The sequence below is a fragment of the Adiantum capillus-veneris genome, chromosome 10 (genome assembly GCF_014529385.1).
Source record: "Adiantum capillus-veneris isolate H3 chromosome 10, ASM1452938v2, whole genome shotgun sequence".
In the NCBI taxonomy this organism is placed as follows: domain Eukaryota; kingdom Viridiplantae; phylum Streptophyta; class Polypodiopsida; order Polypodiales; family Pteridaceae; genus Adiantum; species Adiantum capillus-veneris.
Genome location: NC_140940.1, coordinates 113,394,369 through 113,416,062, shown reverse-complemented (window position 1 = coordinate 113,416,062; position 21,694 = coordinate 113,394,369). Strand labels below are relative to the sequence as shown.

Sequence of the window (21,694 nt, the reverse complement as noted above, 5' to 3'; positions counted from 1 at the left end):
TCTCAGATGGGGGACATGGATCACGATCCATGTTCCATTTCTTCTAGTCATGAAACTTGGCCGATTGGTAGAGTCTATTGTTTGGAGTCTACCCCAAAAAGAAATTTGCTTTGGACAAGAAAAAGTAGAAAATCCCCGCTTTTTAGTCGGATAGACTAGCTTTAAGTGTTTTCCCACTATTCTCATCTTTTGAGTGTGTTCTTGGTCTCACCAAACTTTGGTTTCAGTTGATTGCGATCACTATTTCTCAGTTGGTCTCTGCTCTACACTAATCATCATGGATGTAGAAAATGGATCACAATCCATATTCCACCACAAAATCTTTTGGAATTCTTAGTTTTGCTTTCGATGAGTTTCTAAAGTCCTTTGGCACCCTCTTTTTGATTTTAAATCAGCTTTCAAGTCTCTGCTCTACACTAATCATCATGTATGTAGAAAATGGATCACAATCCATATTCCACCACAAAATCTTTTGGAATTCTTAGTTTTGCTTTCGATGAGTTTCTAAAGGCCTTTGGCACCGTCTTTTTTATTTTAACTAAGCTTTCAAGTCTCTATCATCAAATTTTCATTATTTCAGAGTTATGGTCCCTTTGCCCAAAATATGGTTTTCTACCCATTTTGTCTTGATCTTTTCAGCTTAATTGGATGGTGATGATTCCTACTTACCCTACTTCTATCTGCTAAAAAGAAACTAGAAACAAAAATGAACAAAACAATGGAACTAAAAATCATAACAAAAAATGGAACACCACCTCAAAGCAATGAGAAAATTTGAAGAATGAAAGAATAGATCTACCCAGTCCCTTGACTCCATACTCTATCAGGCACTAAACTCATGTCTAGTTGCTTTGCTGCTAATGTGTATGGAATGGAAGAAAAACCTTTGAATAACAAAAACTCTAAGTACGCACTAGGTCATTCACCACCTAAGGTTCATTCACCGATAATGGCGCCAATGTTAGTAGGTCGTAGGGAAAGACGCCCATAGCATAGCTTTCTGGCACTAACATACTCTTGTCAATACTCAAGGAAGTTCTTTCGATGGGTCACACAGACTCTTTGAGGGTGTCAATCTTAGGAAGTGAACCTTACAAGCCAAGATGTTAGTCTCTATAAGCAGATCACCAACTCATAGATAGCATGTGATCACGTGGAGGAAAATGGCATACACGTGGTGAATGCATATGACATAGACATATGTGATTCTATGGGTTATCCTCTTGATGATGGAGATGCTTATTTTTTTTCTTTTGAAAATGGTTTGAATCACATGGTTAGGAGAATTGTTGATATTGAGAAGGACTATGTAATTACTTGGGTTTGTTTAATGATCATGCTATGGAAAGTGAGGTTGTGAATCATATGCTAGAATTGAAGCTCAAGATATGAACTCCTTGGACTCTTCTCTTGAGCATGATATTGCTAAATTTGATGCATGCCATGGTTTAGAAGACTCTCACAATAATATTGTTGCTACGGATGAAGACTTTGTTTCAATTTATGCTCTATTTGACGAGATGCCGATGGATGTGAATCATGTCATAGATAGTTGCACTGAAAATTATCTTATGGAATCTTGTATTGAGCTTCATGTTGCCAATTTCATGCTTCTAAGTCTGATATGGATCCTATGATTATGCATGAGACTATGATGCCTGAAGATGACGTTTTCACATATGGATTGTTTTATGATAAGCATATGGTTGTTGATTATGTGGATGGTTGTGCTATAGATGGTTTTATGGAATCCCATGTTGAGATTAAATTATTCAATTATATGCTTTGAATGTTGATTTGCAGCCCATATTTATGCATGATGATATGGTCTTTGATGATAGTGTATCTACTCGTGTCTTGTTTGGTGCTACTTGTTGCAAGCTCTAATGTCAAGCAGAGAATTTTAGAGGAATAAATGAAGATAATGAAAGAGGCTTTTTGCTTTGGAAATATTGATGAGATGGATGGTCATATGCTTTGTATTAGTGGCTTTGATATGCCCACCAAGTTGGATGATGGCATGCCTAATAGGAGCCTAATAGTCTCAGTCATGATGGACAAGAGAAAGTGCTCTTTTGTGGTTTGGCATGCAAGGATACTTTGGATGTCTTGACTAGACAAATTACGGTTGAAAATATAGAAGCTTTGATGGATATATTTGAGATATGTGATTTGTATGAGTTGAAGTTTGAATTTTTGGCTTGGATTTTATGCAATATTATGTGTACAACAGAGGGAAGAGATCTATTTTGTGTCAAGAGCACATGGGCTCTTATGGGAAAAGCTCTTGGTATGTTATGTGTATGATTATTGGATGTGGCATGGAGGTCTTAGCTCTCTTTGTATATAGTGATGCTTTTGTGGGATGCAAGCTAGAGGGTACCTACAAGATGCTATAGTATGTACATGAAACACTTGAAAGTGTTCCATGGTTGTTGAGGGGGCAATATGTGCCTCTTTTTTTAGGAATAATGGGATACACCCAAATACTTTAAGAAGTGTTCTTTTATGATTTTGGGACCCTTGGATATACATAAAGCATGCTTGTATAAAGTGTACAAAGGTGTTGTGTACCAGATGTCTCTACGCATGCGTGCCAATTGTGCGGGTAGCCACTTTGTGTTGTTCCCAAGCACAATTTTCGGTCACCCACTTATGTTCTCCTTATTCTTTGTACATATGCAAGAATAAGGATATTACATTGATGGCAAGATTTCTAAGTTTGTAATGAGCCAGATGCGACCCTTGGAGCTTCAAGCTCAACAACTACACACACACACACACACACACACACACACACACACAGAGCTTCGACCACCATACCCCCTTTCTCATGGACCCTAGTGAGGACCTCGGGGGGTTCACTATGTGTAAAACTACCATATCACGTGCGTTCAAAACATGTTTGTAAAACCCCTTATCTGTGAAATGTACCCTTTTCTTTTAAAATCTATAAGTTTTTTTCAAATTTGAAAAATAGTATCCCTTCTGCATATATATTTCTATAAGTTTCAAGAACTTTAAATACCCTTCTGTTGAACTCACGTGATAGCTTACATTTTTCTTAGGTGACCTACCCGCGGTGAGGACGTCACCACTTTGCATGGCCAACCCCTAAGCAGCTCGATACTTTGACGTCTTATTAACAAGCTCCTTTTTCATCTTATAGTTGTAACTCACACATAAGTCCATGACGCTTGAGCACCTAGTGTGTATGCACATGCCCAACTTTAAGTATACATCACATTTCTTCCCCCTTCAGAATTTTTGATCTCAAAAATTTCATTGGAAGAAATAATCTTAAAGTTGGGGAACCTTTTGTGGAGAGTGCTTACACGCTCCTAGGTAGAACACTCTATAAAAAAAGCTTTCCATTTGATTGAACACTCTTTATATATTACATGCCTGGTTCACTTTTCTCATAGTATTTTCTTAGGCTCATGAGTAAGTATATATGAGTTCAAAAACTTGATCATCTAGGACCAAATTATCGGAATTCCCAAGTCTTTTCTTAAGCCCACTAACATGAAAAATTGGGTGGATTCCATGTGTCCCTGGTAATTGGAGCTTGTAAGCTCTCTTTGCCCTGTATTCTTGAGTATTGTGTAAGGACCATAGTACCTAGGAGATGACTTTGGACATAGTCTACTTTTCATAGTTTCTGATTTTTCAGGTACCTTAAGGTAACTTGTTCTACTTCCTCAAAGGTGAGAGGTCTCCTATGAGGGTCAACATAGTCTCTAGCTCTATCTTGAGATCTCATAATATGCTAACTTGAGCAAGTTTAAGGATTTCATTCATGCCTTATAGAAAATATTTATCTACATGAACCTTCTCCTTTGGAGTCCTACCGCCTGGGGGGGTTCACCATTCAGTACCCCCTATACAATATGCATTTGTGGGGTGTTAAAAAAAACCCTCTTTTAACATGTTTGAATGAATAAAATGACCCTTATTTTAGGATTTTTGTTCCAAAATTGAATATAAAAACCCCTTATTTTAATGTATCTTTATTAAATTGCTTAATTTTTTGCATTTTAAAACCCCTCCTTTCGAACTCACGTTATACATTAACATGATTACATAGTGCACCCCCCGAGCCTACCGCATAGGGAGCTCTTGGTTGAAATCCATGCATTTACATGAATGGACTATACTCTTTGAAAGCACGCTTGGCGTTGTTATATGAAAACTATAATGTAGGTTAGTACTCTTCCCAATTAGTTTGAATTTTAGTTTCACTTGGTCTTACTGTAGAAGATGAGCCTGATATCATCAAGGAAAATTTCTACAAATTGACCTTGATATGGTCATAAAACATCATTCATTAATTTCACAAAGGTGGCCAAAGCATTGGTTAGGCCAAAGGGGATTACCACAAATTCCTAATGACCATAACTAGTTCTTAATGTTGTTTTATAAACGTCTTGGGCTTTAATTTTAACATAATGATACCCTTACCTAAGATCAATTATAGATGATTATTTAGCTCCTAAAAATTGATCAAAAAGATCTTCCATATGTGGCATTGGAAATCTATTCTGGATTGTGAGATTATTTAATGCTCTATTGTCAACACATAGTCAGATAGAGTCATCCTTTTCCTTTACTAATAAAATTGGGGATGCACATGGTGAATTGCTTGGCTTAATGAAGCCCTTATCAATTTATTCGTTTAATCGCTTCTCTACCTCTAGGTGTTGTGCTTGTCCCAATCTATAAGGGGGTAATGGCATGCTCAATTTCATCTCTTTTCAGAGGTAGATCACAAGGTAGATCAACAAGAAAAACATCTTCAAACTCATCTAGCAAATCACTTAACTTTTTCTTATACTCACAATCATCAGACACAAATGAGTAGGAGAGATCCTTCTTCATTTCATAACACTAAAAGACTGTACAAAAATACCGAAAGACTATACATACAGTTTACGCCAAACCATATACAATGCACAAGACTCTCTTTTTACAAGCTTTTGGAGTTCTAGAGAACATATCAAAGGAGATCTAGGTACATCATGTTCACCTTGAATAACATAGGTCTAACCTTCTTTTTCAAATTCCAATGAGTTTTGCTAATAGCTTCTTTGCAAAGAAGGTCCCAACACCCATAACCACTCTCTCCGAAAATCAAATTTGTGCATTCCATACTCATTATTTGGAAGTCAAGGGTATCCTTATAGCCTTAAATTTCTACTTCCAAATTGGACACCCTCTCTGGTTGTGTGTGTGTGTGTGTGTGTGTGTGTGTGTGAGAGAGAGAGAGAGAGAGACTCCCTCTCCCCGTTGTGTGTGTGTGTGTGTGTGAGAGAGAGAGAGAGAGAGAGAGAGAGAAACTCCACCTGCACGGGCTTATCCTCCATCCCTGCGCGTATCGGCGCCCGCGTTTCCCAAGCCTGAGCCGCTCCCCTCCCGCGTCGCGTGAACCCTCAACCGCGCGCTCAAGCCTCAGCCCGCTGCCCGCCTCGCGTGAGCGCAGGGACAACCTCAAAAGCTCCTCCCGTCAAAAAAAAGCTCGTAATAGGCTACCCATAAAAATCGACGGCCTTCCCTCATCCGCCTTTTTGAAACGTCGATCCCATCTCCCTTCGCCCGTGTTAGATAGTCTAACCTTTTTTTCCAAATTCCAATGAGTTTTGCTAATAGCTTCTTTGCAAAGAAGGTCCCAACACCCATAACCACTCTCTCTGGAAATCAAATTTGTGCATTCCATACTCATTATTTGGAAGTCAAGGGTATCCTTATAGCCTTAAATTTCTACTTTCAAATTGGACACTAAAGTATCACGTACATTCTTATCTTCTCCTCACATGAGAGAGACAACAGATTGGTATGTGTTATAGATTGTTGGAGAATTCTTAGTTTCTTGACGACAACATAATTTATAAAGTTGTGAGTGGCACATTTCTCAATCATAACTCTCACTCTTTTATCTTTAACAAAGCCATGCATTCTAACTAATTCATGTGGTCCAAAAGTGGAACTCCACATATTAGCTGATAGATTATAAGCATGAGTACCGCTAGCATGTAAAAACTCTATTGATTTATACTTTCCATTATGAGGTAAGGAGAGGGTTTGAATGACATGGATTTTCTTATCCTTTTTGACTTTGTCAAGGTTCTTATATCTATCATCATTCCTTTTCTTCTTATTATTAGGGCACTTCCATGTAGGGTGGTTAGATGACAAATAGGTGAGGATTGGTTCTTCTTGTTTGTGTTGTGGACATGTTTTCACTTGAGTAATTTTTAACCATTCTTAAAGAAAATCAGTTCATCCGACTACATTCAAAGTGAAAACTCTAACAGACATTACAACTATGCTATGGAGTGCATATAAGTGTAATCGATAGTTTGTTCTTAGCGAGTGATATTCCATAAGTTGGATAGTACTAAGCTTTATTTTCATCTAGCACATCATTTGCAAGGTCATGGTTAGTCTATGTGGGTCATGCAAGTTATCCATGATATATGCTCTAAAGATACATACATCACATCATGAAGAAGTGGAAAGCTATACCTAAAGAGAGTTTTCCTTGTGTATGTATCACAATGCTCATCCTAATGTGTCACAAGCACAAGACTAGTAAAAGTGATATGCATGTGAGAAACCAAGTTAATTGCTTTTGTGGAATGTGATCAAATTTGCTACTAGCTCCAAAGCATTTAGAATGTGAAAGCATTGATGAACAATACCTAGCCTATCTCCCAAGTCTTGTGGACCTTTCCCAATACTTACAAGGGTAGGTAAGGTTGCCTACAAGTTACATTCACCAACTAATTCACCTATCCATCTAGTATTCATGTGGGTTACTTAAGGAAATAACTCGGCACTACAAGTGATATGTTGGCACAAGGGTGTTAATAGATATCCATTAGTAAGAGTCTACATTAGAAGACAATGAATAGCATACATGATACATGCATGAAAATAAATATTTTCCAAGTGGAAGGAAAGGCCTCCCTCAAAAAGAGATTTCCAATTTTGTGTCAAGGATAAAACATTTGCAAAAGGGGGGAGTGATATCAAGGCACATATCCAATTTGAGATAAGACCCAAAAATGAAGTGTGTAGGAAAGGCTTCAGAGAGGGAGAGGGTTAAAAATAGGAGAAAGCAAAAAGACTAAGTAGGTAGGGCCTTGTGGATAGAGGATATACTGGTAAGAGGAATAGAGAGGGAGAGGGTTAAAAGAAGAAGAAAGCGAAGAGATTAAGGAGGTAGGGCTTTGTGGATAGAGGGAGGTAGACAAAGGAAGAGGTAAGAGAGGAAAAAAAGAGAGAGATTGAAAGAGGGAGAAAAAAGGACAAAGAGGGAGATATGAAAGAGTAATTATATGGAGAAAGACAAAGACTAATTAGATAGTGAATGAGAATGAAAGGCAAGAGGGGTAGAGATAGAGAGAGACAAAGAGACGGATAGAGATAGACTTGAGGGAGAAAAATATAATAAGAGAGCTACGGAATTTGGAAAGAATGAGAGGGAGATCGAGAAGGAAGAAGAGGCATAGAGATGAAGAGAATTAAAGAACGAAGAAAAGATGTAGGGAATGAAGGAGAGAAACATATAAGAGGGATGGAAAGAGAGAGATAAAGAGAGGGAAAGGGAGATAGAGAAGGCTTTGTAAATAGCGGTAAACAACATAAATATTTCCATGGTAGTGAGTTTTTCTGTTTCTTATCCGCTTTGTTTTTTTTCAACAGCCTATACTCTGTTGGTCTTATTGTCATACAATGTTTGTTGATAATTGTGTCAATATGTGGGCAAAGACGGGGCGAATCTTCCTTATTATTTTGATATTTGTGATGTTTCAATAATTACAAGAGACTATTTTGCAGCTCGCTTTTAGCTCTTGATTGTTAACAAAATTGATAGTGTGGAATCTTATGTAGTCTTCTCGGGCAGCTCGCTTATTATGCTTTCATGATGCTCTTCCAGATAGCTTTGGACATACTCGGGTGGCGTGGCAATTCACCTGGTATGGTGGCATCCTGTCTCCCTAGTCTCTCACTGATTTTTTCGATTGGGTGGCTTCCTTTGTAGCCGGTGTTGGTTTGTCTACAGTTAGGGTGGCTCTCTTTGTAGCGAGTTTATGGTAGGCTATCCTATGTTTGGTGGTGCCATGGCTTGAGTCAGGATAGGCATAACAATTGTTTTTTTAGGTCTACGTGGGCATGATAAAGATTATTTGCTTTGAAATCACTTTTGCTTTGGCCTCAAAGTTAAGGTCAACCCCCCCCCCCCCCCCCGGCTTCATCTACTTTTTCACCTTGTTAATTGAGACCCCCAAGGTCTATAAGTTCTAGGTATGGCATCTGTTCTCTAGAGGCACCCCTTCACCTACTTACTTTTCACCTTGTTAATTGAGACCCAAGTTCTATAAAGGTTATTTGGCATCTGTAAACTTGTGAGAGAGAGAGAGAGAGAGAGATTCTTTTCTCCTGTATTTACTAGTAACCAGCCACTCATCACACTTTGAATACCATACCGGCTTTAATTATGGCCCGAAAAAAGAAAGAAAAAGAGAAGTACAGTTATAACTTGTCAAGGGGGGTAGGTAAGCGGCGTGAAGCGCTCCTCCCGAGAGATATGGCTCTTTTCTGAGGAGCTTCCCTGAGTGTATATGGACAAGAGTTCGATTCCCAGCATCGCTCTCTCCACAAAAAAGAAACAATTGTATCTAGCAGAAAGAATAGGGTGTTTCCAATAAATTAGTTTCAACAGTGGATCCAAAGCTTATGAAGAGTGATTCATTTTACAAGGCAAGAAGATAGTTTAAGAGCATTCTATACCTACTAATGACTAAATTAAAGATCTTGCAGTTAAGGGCAGCTCCAATATAACAGCAAGTGGCTACATACACAAAGATACTCACTGCACATTACCATCATGCCCTGCAAGAAAGAAGTACTTATCCTTTCTTTTGAAGTTGGTAATCTCATAGCCAAGCACTCCGGCGAGCTGTTTCTGCACCAGATTTGCGATCTCAATCGCGCTCTTGCCGCTCTTTCGCAGCTCAAGCGCGCAAATAGGCTCCAAGAAGGTGATCTCACATGACGGCGTCGGATTCATAGCCAGAAAGAAGCCATCCATGAATTTATACCCCCTTGCAGAGGTGCCATGGAATAAGCTCATCTTCACATCGACCGCCACCGGCACAACCCAATCTGCCAACTCTGCAAACAATGGGCTAAACCTCAAGAGGAAGGGCTCTCGACATGTCGTACCCTCGGGACAAACGCATAGATCCTCTTTCTCAAGCAATCCCTTTATGATCTTAGCATCCTCTTCTCGGTTCCTGGTTAGTCTAGTTGTGTGGATGGGTGTCATGAACTCTGATATCTTGCTAACACTGAAGGACAGGCCGCGCACTTTGCGCCGCAACGCCATGGTCACAAAGGTGGGATCTGCAAGCGTCCGATGCACAGCGACATACATAACACCTTTCTGTTGAGAATGATCAAGCTGGAGGAGTGGAGGTGCACCTCTCACCCTGAGCCTGAGCCCGAGAAACGAAACGATGGGATAGGCAAGCTCTTGGGGCAATGTTCGGCCTGCAAGCATTCTTGCAATGGCAAGGGCAAAGCCTAGTGGCATCCATAGGGCAATCGCCAATGAGGTGAGTGGCGTCGGCCTGATCACAAGCCGCCCGTCGTGGAAAACTAGTGGGGAGAGGTACTCCTCTCTTGACACTTTCTCTCCACACTTGCTCTGATGGACCACAGTTGTTTCCTGCAAGAAAAACATGCATGTTTTACATGGACTCAAGCAGAGTGGTATAAAGGTGTAACTTAAAGCATCTCAAGGAAGGAAGGAAATCTGTATATTTTCCACTATACATGTGAGGTTGACAGGAGAAAGATAAGCTAACCTGGCATTGTGAGAAAGCCCCATGTTGCTTTCCCTTAACACACAGGGCATAAAGTGCCCGAGGGGCGTCCCCGCACCGGAGAAGATCAACTGCTTGAAGCTTCTTGTCTTCGCTGATCATGTTCCTAGATGATGCGAAGAAGCCAGTGCAATTGCCATTCTCAGTGACTTCAAGCTCCGAGGCGAGCAAGACATCCACACGCAGATGTGTCCTGAGAAAATACTCAACAAAGAGCTTCGGATGTGATGTAATCACGCAGCGTGCATATCCGCAGGTTGCACTCACATTCAAGAATGCTCTGTAAGCAGCAGGCTCAAGATCCTCGAGGAAGAATTTCGGCAGCACTGCCACAGCGACGGCGCGCACTTCCGACATTTTCAGCCCGGTGGTCGCTATAAACGCCTGGAGCTGGATTGCAAAGGAAAGGGAAATGCATATGGAAATCACCCAGATGAGGGGGCTCATCAGAAGGAGGAAGAGAGCTCTGAGAGGACCGCCTGCCTCTAATGCTACTAGCATGTAGTAGGGAAAGAAGCTTTTCTCCCTAAGCAGAGTGCCTTCCAAATGGGCAATGAAGAGCTCCGTCGGTAAATCTTTGATCGCGTCTGGCTTAATCAAATTAGGGTCTGCCATGGAAGCTGCAGGGAGCTTGATGAATGTAGTGTGGGCGAGTGAGCAAGTCTGTGTGTGTGTTTGAGAGAGAGAGAGAGAGAGAGAGAGCGAGAGAGTCGAGGGGCAGAGGCAGCAGAGCCATTATGACTTATTTGTATGTCGAGGGGTGGTGAACTGCAGTGTTGAGTAAGGGTACGCATGAGTCCATTAATTGAGAAGGTCCAACCCACTGGGCTGTCATGATGTGATATGTGTTCCTCCTTTTTATTGGGCGCTTGAGTCTTGACGTACCTTCAGTGCCCTTGAGGTTTGCCATTGGAATCAGAACCGATAATCAACCATCTCCGTCCGACCATGCCGGAGCCGCCCACGACCTCCCTTCAGTGTTCGGGAAAATTCATTTTTCCAAAGTCCTTGAATTTGCCAAGAGGAAATTTTTAAAAATTGGGTCTTTCTTCGAGTTTTTGCACAATTTTTGTGTATTTTGGGACATAATTTCTCCTTTTCCCCTTGCTCTCAACCAGCATTTTTGAAATGGAAAACGGCACGATACAAAGCTGAGACACATTTTTCCCGAACACTGCCTCCGTTCGACCGTGAAGCCGCCATCGGCACATTTAAACATGTTCCCCATGCTAAGGCCCCATCCCTCCAAACTTTGGAGGAGAAAATCATTTTTCCAAACATACAAAATTCCTTTCCTTGGATTTGCCAAGAGGAAATTTAGAAAATTAGGTTTATTTTTCAAGTTTTTACACTATTTTTCTCTATTTTTGGGCGGAATTTCTCCCTTTCCCCGTGCCCTCAACAGGCATTTTTGAAATTGAAAATGGCACGATATTAAGCTGAGACACATTTTTCCCGAACATTGCTCCAAAGGCTTCCAGGTTGGGTTGATTTTTTATGGACATTTTATCCATTTTTTGGTATTTTGCTCCCTTTTTTCGGAGAAAATGGTGAGTTGCTCTCCAAGAAAAACACTAAATCAGCCCAAAATGTGTAAAATCTCTAAAAACTTTGAAGGGCAAGGGTGCTTTTGAGCCTTTCAATGTTTCCTCCCAACTATATAGGGGTCTTCATCGACAACCTGAGAAATAACTCTAGTTCCTGTCATGACTTCTCAATGATCAAGCAGTGGGTCTGGTGTTGCTTATTCTTGAAAGCACTATTCATAACGTTATCTCCAAGTAAATAACATCATGATGGCACCCCACATATTGGGTGCACAACATAAACCACGTATGGATACCTTGGCCAAGTTGATTTGGTAGCTCATATGCAAATAGTGAAAAACTGCATCAATTTGTCTTTAAAGTGCTATCTATTGTCCATGGCTTGTTTCTAGAAAAAGCTTCGCCATCTATAGCATCCATTTATCTTGAAAGATTACAACCTTGCTTACAAGGTTGCCCCTCCCCCCCTTTCCCAACTATGTCAACCATAGGCATGGGTAGGCAGACCTACGGTGGAATGAATGATCATTGCAACTCTTAGACAAAGTATTCTCAAGAAAAAGGTGTAAATGGAAATGGCCTATGAATTTTGAAAGTAGTGGAAATAGGAAAATTAGATAAAGCACTTTTGTGAGATTACTTTGCGAGTATAGCGAGTGAACTTAATTGATGGTAGCAACATAAACATGGTACTTAGTTAACTTGGCATGAACAATACTTTTGCAAAAGAGAGAGTTTAGAAAACATGACAACAGTTGAGGACCAGATTTATGTGGAGCCAGTCCCCCCTCCAATAGGCATTTGTATTTTAGTTTCTCCCATCAAAAGAGACTTGGTACAATACAATCTTTGTGTTCCTTGTGACCTAGGTGATGCAATGAAGAGGGAAAGCTTCATGCATCACAAGCATAACATAAACTTTGTAGAAAGCATTAACTATCCCAAGGCCTCAAACACCTTCGAAGGTGGAGAGAGCTAGCGGCCCAGCGGGGAATGAGGGTAGGGAAGAGGAAGAAGAAACATTCCATAGGAGAAAAAAATAGTTCCTCACTTATCATCACTCTTCTTGCTAGCATACATAATAGCATACTAATGAAGATGGAGAAAATGACAACCTTAAGCATTGAAGCATGGCTCTTGGTTGGATTTGCATTCCATAGCCAAGAGTGTGGGTGTAGGCTCTCAACTTCTCTACTAGCTTGGAGAAGGAGATGGAGCTCTTGCACTTTGCACTTCACAGAATGAGAGTATGTGTGAGTGTGTGTCCAAGCTAGCTCCCTTCTTGCTTTGGTAAACCCCCCCTTGTAGCTTAAGCTTGAAGCTCATTGGTGAAGGGGATCGGGGAGCACCACAGACGGAGAGTGAGAGAGAGAGAAGGAGAGACACATACGATGTGGGTGGGGAGACTCAAAGAGTGAGCAGCCCCCTATACACTTATGCTATGTATAAGGTATACAAGTCAGTGGGCGCCCAGACTCTGGGCAGCCGGGCAAGGCACAGGCACCTATACCCCAACAACCTCCCACTTAAAGGCGACTGTGCCTTTAAGCAAGGGAGCCTAGTCTAAAGACTACAAAAGGCGAGAGAAAACCGCTCTCAACCGATGCCCACTGGCTGGCTGTGATCGTGTGCATCCGACTGTCCTGCTCCCGTGTAAGTCCATACACCACCAGACGTACCACACATGTACTGCAAGTATGTACGCAATACCTGCATATCTCCCTCGTGCACTATGCCATCATCAGTCAACAAACGACTGACAACCCCAACTGCAAATGCTCCCATTGCAGCTGCGATATCCGGTCTCAAGATCAGTATCTCATACATGAGACCACCGAATGCCGATGCAATGCTAGCGGGCCCTGCTAGCTCTACGGAGCATGCATCAACATATATATCCCTGGCAATAGGCATCTCTGACTAACAAGGCGTGTCAGCCACATGCATCTCCTGACTGTCCACAAAAGACGCATCAACCTGTCGTACAACCTCAGAGCAAACCAGCTGCTCTAGGTGTCTGCTGGAAGACATATCCTGCACAACTATATCCCCATGCTCACTGTCGAGCATAGAAAGGAATGACTGCATAATACCTGACATCTCAGCCTCCTCTGCAATCATCCACTGCAAACATGACCACTCAATCTGCTATGACTCACTAGAGCTCTCATGCTCTAACTCCATATGCATAGACTCTTGCACAACGTCCTCCTGTCGTGACTCACTAGAGCAAGACCGCTCTACCTGTCTATCCTGCATAGAAGTATCTCGCACAACTGACTCTCTGCTTTGCTCAGTCACTAGCAAAGCATGCATGTCTGACTCTGTCACCTCTCTGTGTGACTGCTCAAGTCGTGCCCCAACTGTGTGCACAACGAGCTCACTACTCTGCACTCCATGCAAAGCACCCTGCAACCCACAAGAAAAAGAGACTCGCCTGCTCTCTCGCTCTCTACCTGGCCGCATGATCACAGAGACAACACCGTCTCTCGCGTGATCCACATGCAATGGGTAACCTGTACCACTCCTGGCACCTCTCACAATCACTAGCAAACCCAAATGCAATGCAAAAGATCGCTCAAGCAGCGATACCCGACATCCACTATACCGTAACTGTCTGACTGAGATCAAATCCCGTCTCAGATCTGGCACATAACGCACATGACGCAGGGTAAATCTCATACCAATGGGCAAGGACAAACATATGTCTCCTACACCCTCAATGTCATACACAACACCATCAGCCATGTGCACACAACCAAGTCTCCCACTAGAAAACGTGCTAAACCACTCACGATGCGACGTGACATGGAAAGTAGCATCTGAATCTAGTAACCAATGTGAAGACAATGTGCAATGCGATATGCAATCCGTAGACATAAGATCGTCTGAAGACAAGCTAGATGTAAATGTGACATCGTCGTCACAATCATACTCAGTAACCACCGTACTGATCTCACTAGCATCTGTCATGCCCAAATCTGCATCACGCATCTGTCGCCTCCGTTGTCTCAAACGCCTGAAACATCGACGCCTAATGTGCCCTCTATGTCCACAATGCCAACATGTCAAGTCTCTATGCCGTCGAGACTTGCGTGTGGGACCAATATCTCCCATGGACATAGAAGTGGGACTAGACTCCCCTGTAGACATGGATGTCACGTACATAGCATGTAAAATCTGCCATAAAGCATGAGTTGTAGTCTCTCTCGAGACCTGCCAGTCAACAGACTCAACCAGATGCAAACGAATCGTAGACATGGCTAACTCATCAAGATCCTGCCAATCATCATCACGCATAGACTTGGGCTTCGCCGATAAACCACGCAAGGGTTTATCCTGTTCCAAATCCGCCAATGCAACAAGCATATGCTCCTTCCAAGCAACAAAATTTGCACCATCAAACTGTGTCAGACCATAACGCTGGAAGTCAAATGAAAAATCAGCCATAATGCTCGCAAAAGAGCAACCAACAATGAGTAGCAAATGTCAACCAAATCAGCCCTAAACTGGCTCGAATTGCATCAACAAAAGTCTGCAAATATGGCTGTAAGATATGACTGCAAATCAGCCCCAAAACAGCCCCAAAATTCAGCTCTTAAACAGCTTCATAAACAAGTCACAAATGTGTCCCAAATCAGCCTACAGCTGAGTCATACATGGACACTTGCAAAGAGGAAACAATGGTTGAAAATTTAGCGCCCAAATAAGCCCTCAAACATGCCTGTAAACTTGTAAACCTGTAGCTGAAACCTGTTGAAAAACCTCAAGCCATTAGTGCTCGAATCCGGCTACCTAGCTCGTAGCCACACAAGCATACATCACAATACTCACTCCTGTGAGTGTGCCAAGATAATTGTATGCCTGTCAAACCCGTGAGCTAATCACCAAGCCCACACACGTGCGGTATCGATGCATACACACGCACAAATCTCCCACCTGCAGAGAACACCGCACGCAAATGCTGAGTGCAACCCGCAATCTCTACCTAGATCGCATAAATGATACGCATAAAACTCGTGGGAAAATTTCGCCAGAGTTTTGACGCACAATGGCTATCAACACAAAATAACCATTATCCTGCAAGCTCAATACAATGAGCAATCAATGCGCATCAAACTACACTCAATATACATGCATAAGCTCTGCAAACCTGTGTCCAACAAATGTTCACAAAGAGTACCACAGGTGATCATACATGTCATCCATAACCAACCTCTGCACTTGCTCACAAGATCTACTGCTCACCACATAAGAATACATAGAGCATTATCCGCTCAAACACCATGTATGCAAGCCACAACACTGCAGAAGAACCACTCAACTGCAACTGGCAACACCTATGGGAGTACTAGACTCAACCTGTACCTGGGAGTCAAACCCGATCTTGTAACACCTCATATGTGCCTGTTACCTGCAGTGTACACGGGTAAGCTGTCTGCAGCAAAGAAAACAACAGAGCCCAAAACTGTCATGAAAAACAGTCTCTGTGTTTTTAATTTCAGACCCACCTGCACTCTGAATCAGAAAACAATTTCTTCTACAAAGTCGTAGAGCTCAAAGCCAGCTTCGTTTTGAACCAAAAAGTTTTGGAATCGGAGCTCTGTAACTCAAGTTATGAGCAAAATAGTAGACTGCTGTCAAACTGCCAAAAACTGAACGACTTTCTTCTCTGCTTCTTTGAGCTCATAGAAAGGCTCAAACTCACTTCCCACCTCGATGCATGAGCTGAATGCATCAATCTCACAATGCTTCCATGTCTATGGAAGCTCCAAGCTCCAACCTATCGTCGCCGATGTAGCCGTTGCAAAGCTTGCCAAGAAGAGGGAAAATGATGTACACTGTGGGCTGATCTGTACAGGAACTCTGATCTGTGAGCACTAGGAAGCTCCTGAGAGCTCTCCTGCAAGCCTCTGTATGGCTGCCCATAAGCCTCCTCTATTTCTTTGCTTAGATCCGTGACCTCTCCGCCATAGCTGACGAGTTCATCGCGAAGCCGTCCATCTACGCTCTCACACCTGTCGCTCTGATACCAATTGAAGGGGATCGGGGAGCACCACAGATGGAGAGTGAGAGAGAGAGAGAAGGAGAGACACATACGATGTGGGTGGGGAGACTCAAAGAGTGAGCAGCCCCCTATACAAAGAGTGAGCAGCCCCCTATACACTTATGCTATGTATAAGGTATACAAGTCAGTGGGCGCCCAGACTCTGGGCGGCCGGGCAAGACATAGGCGCCTATACCCCAACAATTGGACCCCTGCAAGACTGGCCAATCACATGCATGTTGCATTACAAGAAGTAACAAAGGTAGTCTTGGGACAAGTGTCCCCCTTTCCCCTTTGAGAGAGAGGACTTGATAAATGCAAAAACAATTAATTAAATCTACTAAATTATCATTGGACCCCTTGTGAGGCTAACCAATAGGCTTTGGACACTCCCTGAGGGTAACCTACCTAGGGGCTTGACATATGTCCTACTTGCCTCTTGAGCAAGGGGTGCCCTTTGGGAGAGAAGTGGTCAAGCGTCCACCCCCCCTACTTGCATGGTTCACCCTCTCCTTGTAGGGATATGTGTTGACTTTTGTGACACCTCAAGTCCCTCAACCTTGGGCCCAGTTCTCACCACAAGCTCGGCCCTTAAGCCCCTCAAGCTTGGGCTCGGTTCCCACCTCAAGTACAACTCTAGCATCTCTATCATGACAAGCACCTCAAGCATCTCAATCATCAAGCACTTCAAGCATATCAGCCATCAGCAAGCTTGACAAGCATCTCAGGCTTGGGCCGCGGGTTCCCACCTCAAGCACAACTCTAGCTTACCTAAGGTCGAAGGACTTTTAACACTAACCTTTGGAGGTCTTCAATGAACACTCAAGAGGTTATGTGCACTTGTGACACTTTTAACGACAAAAATACATTGGTTTTTATACTCCTCGGTGTCACTAAGACCATCGCTAACAGCGTCGCTACCGGAATGTCACTATATGTGTTGCTATATAGCGACGTAGATAGCAACGTTGATAGCGATGGTGTAGGCTTCCTATAGCGACGCTCATAGCGATGTTGCAGAGCCTTATATAGCGACGCTTATAGCGACGCCCGAGAGTAAAAAATTATTGGGTGGCAGGGCATTCATCAACCATATTGAATGTTTCAATAAATAGAGTAAACATTAGTGAATCCAAGATAAGCCCAGATTCACCTTTGAAAGAAAGTGCAAGGTATAGACCCAAAGTAGTCACCCACAAGACAATATAACCATTAACTCTATCATGCATAGTATTGTTTGTAGAATAAAGATACAAAATTGACAAAAGTAATTGGACAAAAGTAAATTGATGAAAGTAAATCAATGACAATTATACACATCATAGGCAAAATCACTTGATTGTTAAGCTTTGCAAATGTAATAGTTACAACACAATTGTCATTATTGAGAAAATACATGGTTTTTCAATAGTTACTATACACGTCATCTCAATATACAATCTATGACAAAAGGAAACTAATGCTATCTGGCTACGGCTACGACTAAACTGACGTCGGCTAATCAGACATCTCATCGCGTCCAAGCGGCGTATCTATCGGGTTCTGCAAAAAAACAATAAGACGTACTTTCTGTAAGTATGAATATATAATTACAAAACAATTTATTTTCTTAGCTTATCATTAAAATACAACAAATGTAAAAGTGTAAAGTGAAATACTAACCATGCCGCCGCGAGAACTCAGAATGTCCATGAGGGCCTTTAAGCTCTTTCTACCTGCGTACGCGCGCTCGTACGGAGTGGGGTCACGTCCTGCATCGACCACTATTCAAAACATACAAAGAATCCATGCAATTTGATGCTCGTCTGGCACCACCTCAGCGGTTTCAGACTAAGCATCTACTTCGATCTCCTCCGTTGATACTGTTGTCATTGGCACATGGTAGCCCTCATACGTCTGTGCATTACGAGGGGCTACCTCTATGATGTACCACCAATTTGATGCAGACTTTGTAGGATGAAATATCACCTTCCAGAGCCACATAACTTACATGAGAGCTTCCAAGCACATAGCTTCTAAAATTGGATGTTAACTATTTACAGACTTACTTGTTCACAATGCTCAGGGTAGTACGAAAGTGTCTCTTAGGTTGGTCCATTTTTTAGTTGAATCCACCTCAAGGAAACCAGACTCTCCTCTGTGCATAGTAGCGTTGTGACCCTCCATGTTTACCTTGAACCATTGCATGTCGAACAAGCCGACAAAAAATCCTCTATAATTGATCCTTAGAATCTCTTGTAGCGTGCCGAAGTAAGTGAGTTCCGTCACCACGGATCTGTATCAGAGGACCATCACCGACTAGACTGTTCAAATTTTCCCATGATTCTACTGTAAGATGTTGATTTCTGACCAAATGGATTTACGCCATCCATAGCTAGGCCTATGCACAAATTTTGAGCTTCCCTGGCAAAATCCAGCCATGTATCGTCTATATGTTTCCAAGCTGCGCAATCTGCAGGAATCCGTAACACACCATCCAAAGATCTATTCTCCTCGTGCCATGATGCTAGGGCGGTCATGGACTTGCATTCAAAGAAATTCTTGATGCGAGAGAAGCAGAGGAAAATGTCGCAAAACCTTTTGTGGAATTTTTGTTTTGTGGAGATCTACTCGATATCTCTCGGAATCACATATCGGACACTTCTCCATGTCTATGTATTCTCCTCTGAAAAAAATGCAGCCGTTAGGACAAGCGTGAATCGAATTGTAATCCATCTCCAAGTTTCACAAGATCTTTCTTGCTTCCTCTCTAGATTCTGGCATCACATTATCAGCTAGTAGTATGTGCACTTTGAGCAATCTACACAACGAAAAAATGCGGTACACTTGTGTAAGTAATCTATCATATCATTATACATTTAGAGTTTTTTATTGAAGTAAACACATTGTAATAGATCACCTGAAAAGCGTTGGGACGCTAGTGTCAATCCATCCAAACTTTGCCTGCATGTTGAGAAGAACCAGGAGCGCCTTCAATCTAGACACACGTGCTCCATCATACAATGGCGTGTCGGCTTCACTTTTCATATCATCATAGATAAGCCTTTCTGAATCCATGATCTTCTCGATCATTTCATCGATCTCGGGCTCAAACATTGCCTCGTTGGGAATGTGGCCTGCATGATCATCCTCCGAGCTGTCAGAGGTACATCTTGTGGCCTCATGTATGCTCATTGACCAAAGCGCCTACGAACACGTCTATTGGGTTGCAAGATTGCTGCCTATTGGCCAGCATCAAAGTTCGATGAGTTGTAATTGGCAACAACTCGATCTATAATAGATGGATCAAACTCGCCAAATTTGCAAACGTGCTGTAAGAAACGCGTCTTGTCCATCGCACATCATGCTTGCATTGATTACAAGGACATAAGATCCTTGTTGAGAGATAGGTGTTTCGGTTGGACGGCCCCACATCCTCGTCACTACTCATAATGAATGTAAAAACCTTATAACCTGAACATAAATTCAATATTCTATATATTGGTGTTCTCCGTCTTCTCTCTCTCTCTCTCTCTCTCTCTCTCTCTCTCTCTCTCTCTCTCTCTCTCTCTTTGTTCATACTGTAAACTACCTCACATTCTCTAGTCATGTCTGATCCCCCACACCTCGGTCTAGAGGTGCACGGAGATCATAACCACCGGGTTATAATCTCGTCTTTATTGGTGAATGCCTATATTTGTGGGTATGAGAAGTCTACACACCCACGTCTACATGATAGTGCATGTAGTGGACAAAACCCCTTTGCCTCTTCTCTAGCTTTAGCAATTCACAGCATCTTAACATCTCTTCAAAGCAGATCCTTGGGGATTACTTCGCACATTACATGTTGACTCCAATCTGAGTATCATGCCGTTGAAAGCTTTCCAACTTAAGGTCGCATCCATAGAGAGGAAGAGAGGGATCACCGTTCGCCTAACTAAATTTTTTTTGTAATCCCGAAGATAGACTTTAATAAAAACACTAAATCTAAAATCTAACCTAATTAAACATGGGTAGTGGGTGAGTTAATAGGTGTCAGATTCTGATGGGAATATACATATTTTTGTGTAACAAATGTTTGCTTTTTGGGCAAATCCTTCATTGACATGCCCTAAAATCTAACCTAAATCTAATCTAATTTTAAATCTAACATAAATCTAGATCTAATCTAATCGATCTTAAACAACATAAACCGAAATATAATCTGATCTTAAATCTAACCTAAACCTAAATGTAATCCAACTTAAATCTAAATCTAATCTTATCTTAAACTCAAAATAAAAGTAAATCTAATCCAATCTTAAATCCTAAACCTAAATATAATCAAACTTAAATCTAACATAGCTAATCTTAAATCTTGTTCTAATTTTAAATCTAACGTAAATATAAATCTAACATAAATCTCAACATAAACATAAACCTAACCTAAACCTAAATGTAATCTAACCTAATCTTAAATCTAACCTAATTTTCAATTTAGCATAAATTTTAAATAAAAGTTAAAATGTATAATCTAACTTAATCATAGATCTTAATCTAACCTAATTTTAATTAAATGTAGTTTCAAATCTAACCTAACCCTAAATCTTAATATAACATTTTATTTCATATTTTCTCTACTTTTTTTTATCTCTCTCTCTCTCTCTCTCTCTCTCTCTCTCTCTCTCTCTCTTTGTTTTCTCCCCTTACCTCTCTCTTTTCGTCTTCTCCCCCTCTCTTTCTCTTTGGTTCTTCTCTCTCTCTCTCTCTCTCTCTCTCTCTCTCTCTCTCTCTCTCTCTCTCATTCTCTTTGCTTTATATCTCTCTCTCTCTCTCATTCTCTCTCTTTAATTTCTCTCTCTCTCTCTCAATGTGTGTGTGTATGCTTATGCATGTGTGTATGTGTTTTTTGTTTATGCATATGTGTACTCTCTCTCTCTCTCTCTCTCTCTCTCTCTCTCTCTCTCTCTCTCTCTCAATGACACTGTGTGTGAGAGAGAGAGAGAGAGGGAAGAAGAGAGAGAGGAAGAGGGGAAGGGAACATGAAAGAGAGGAGAGGGAAGGAGCATACCTAGCTCTCCTTGCTCTCCTCATGTGTGTAAGTGTGTGTGTGTGTGTGTGTGTGTGTGTGTAGAGAAGAAAGAGAGAGAGATGGAGAGGTTACCTCTTTCGCTTGAGTGTCGAAACTCAGATATGAGATCTGAGTTTCTGGCGCTCTTAGTTTACTTTTAACCCCTGTTGGCATCGCTATG

General features: G+C 41.7%; 1 protein-coding gene and 1 pseudogene across 1 annotated transcript; one reads left to right on the top strand and one right to left on the bottom strand.

The window, feature by feature from the left end:
* The first annotated feature begins 1,388 nt into the window (after positions 1-1,388).
* LOC147449473 (uncharacterized) lies at positions 1,389-2,113 on the top strand (annotated as a pseudogene).
* Positions 2,114-8,675: 6,562 nt separating this feature from the next.
* On the bottom strand, positions 8,676-11,039 carry LOC147449472 (glycerol-3-phosphate acyltransferase RAM2-like). Its single transcript, XM_086521921.1, has 2 exons — positions 9,873-11,039; positions 8,676-9,733 (listed from the first exon to the last, which is right to left on the bottom strand). The coding sequence occupies exons 1-2, from the start codon at positions 10,503-10,505 to the stop codon at positions 8,873-8,875; spliced, it is 1,494 nt and encodes a 497-aa protein (XP_086378047.1). The 5' UTR covers positions 10,506-11,039; the 3' UTR covers positions 8,676-8,872.
* Positions 11,040-21,694: the final 10,655 nt, after the last annotated feature.

Bases quoted from the DNA above. Each gene is read 5' to 3' on its own strand.
- LOC147449472 (XM_086521921.1), bottom strand. From the start codon at position 10,505: ATGGCAGACCCTAATTTGATTAAGCCAGACGCGATCAAAGATTTACCG. The intron at 9,734-9,872 runs GTTAGCTTATCT...TTTTTCTTGCAG, and splicing joins GGGCTTTCTCACAATGCCAG to GAAACAACTGTGGTCCATCA.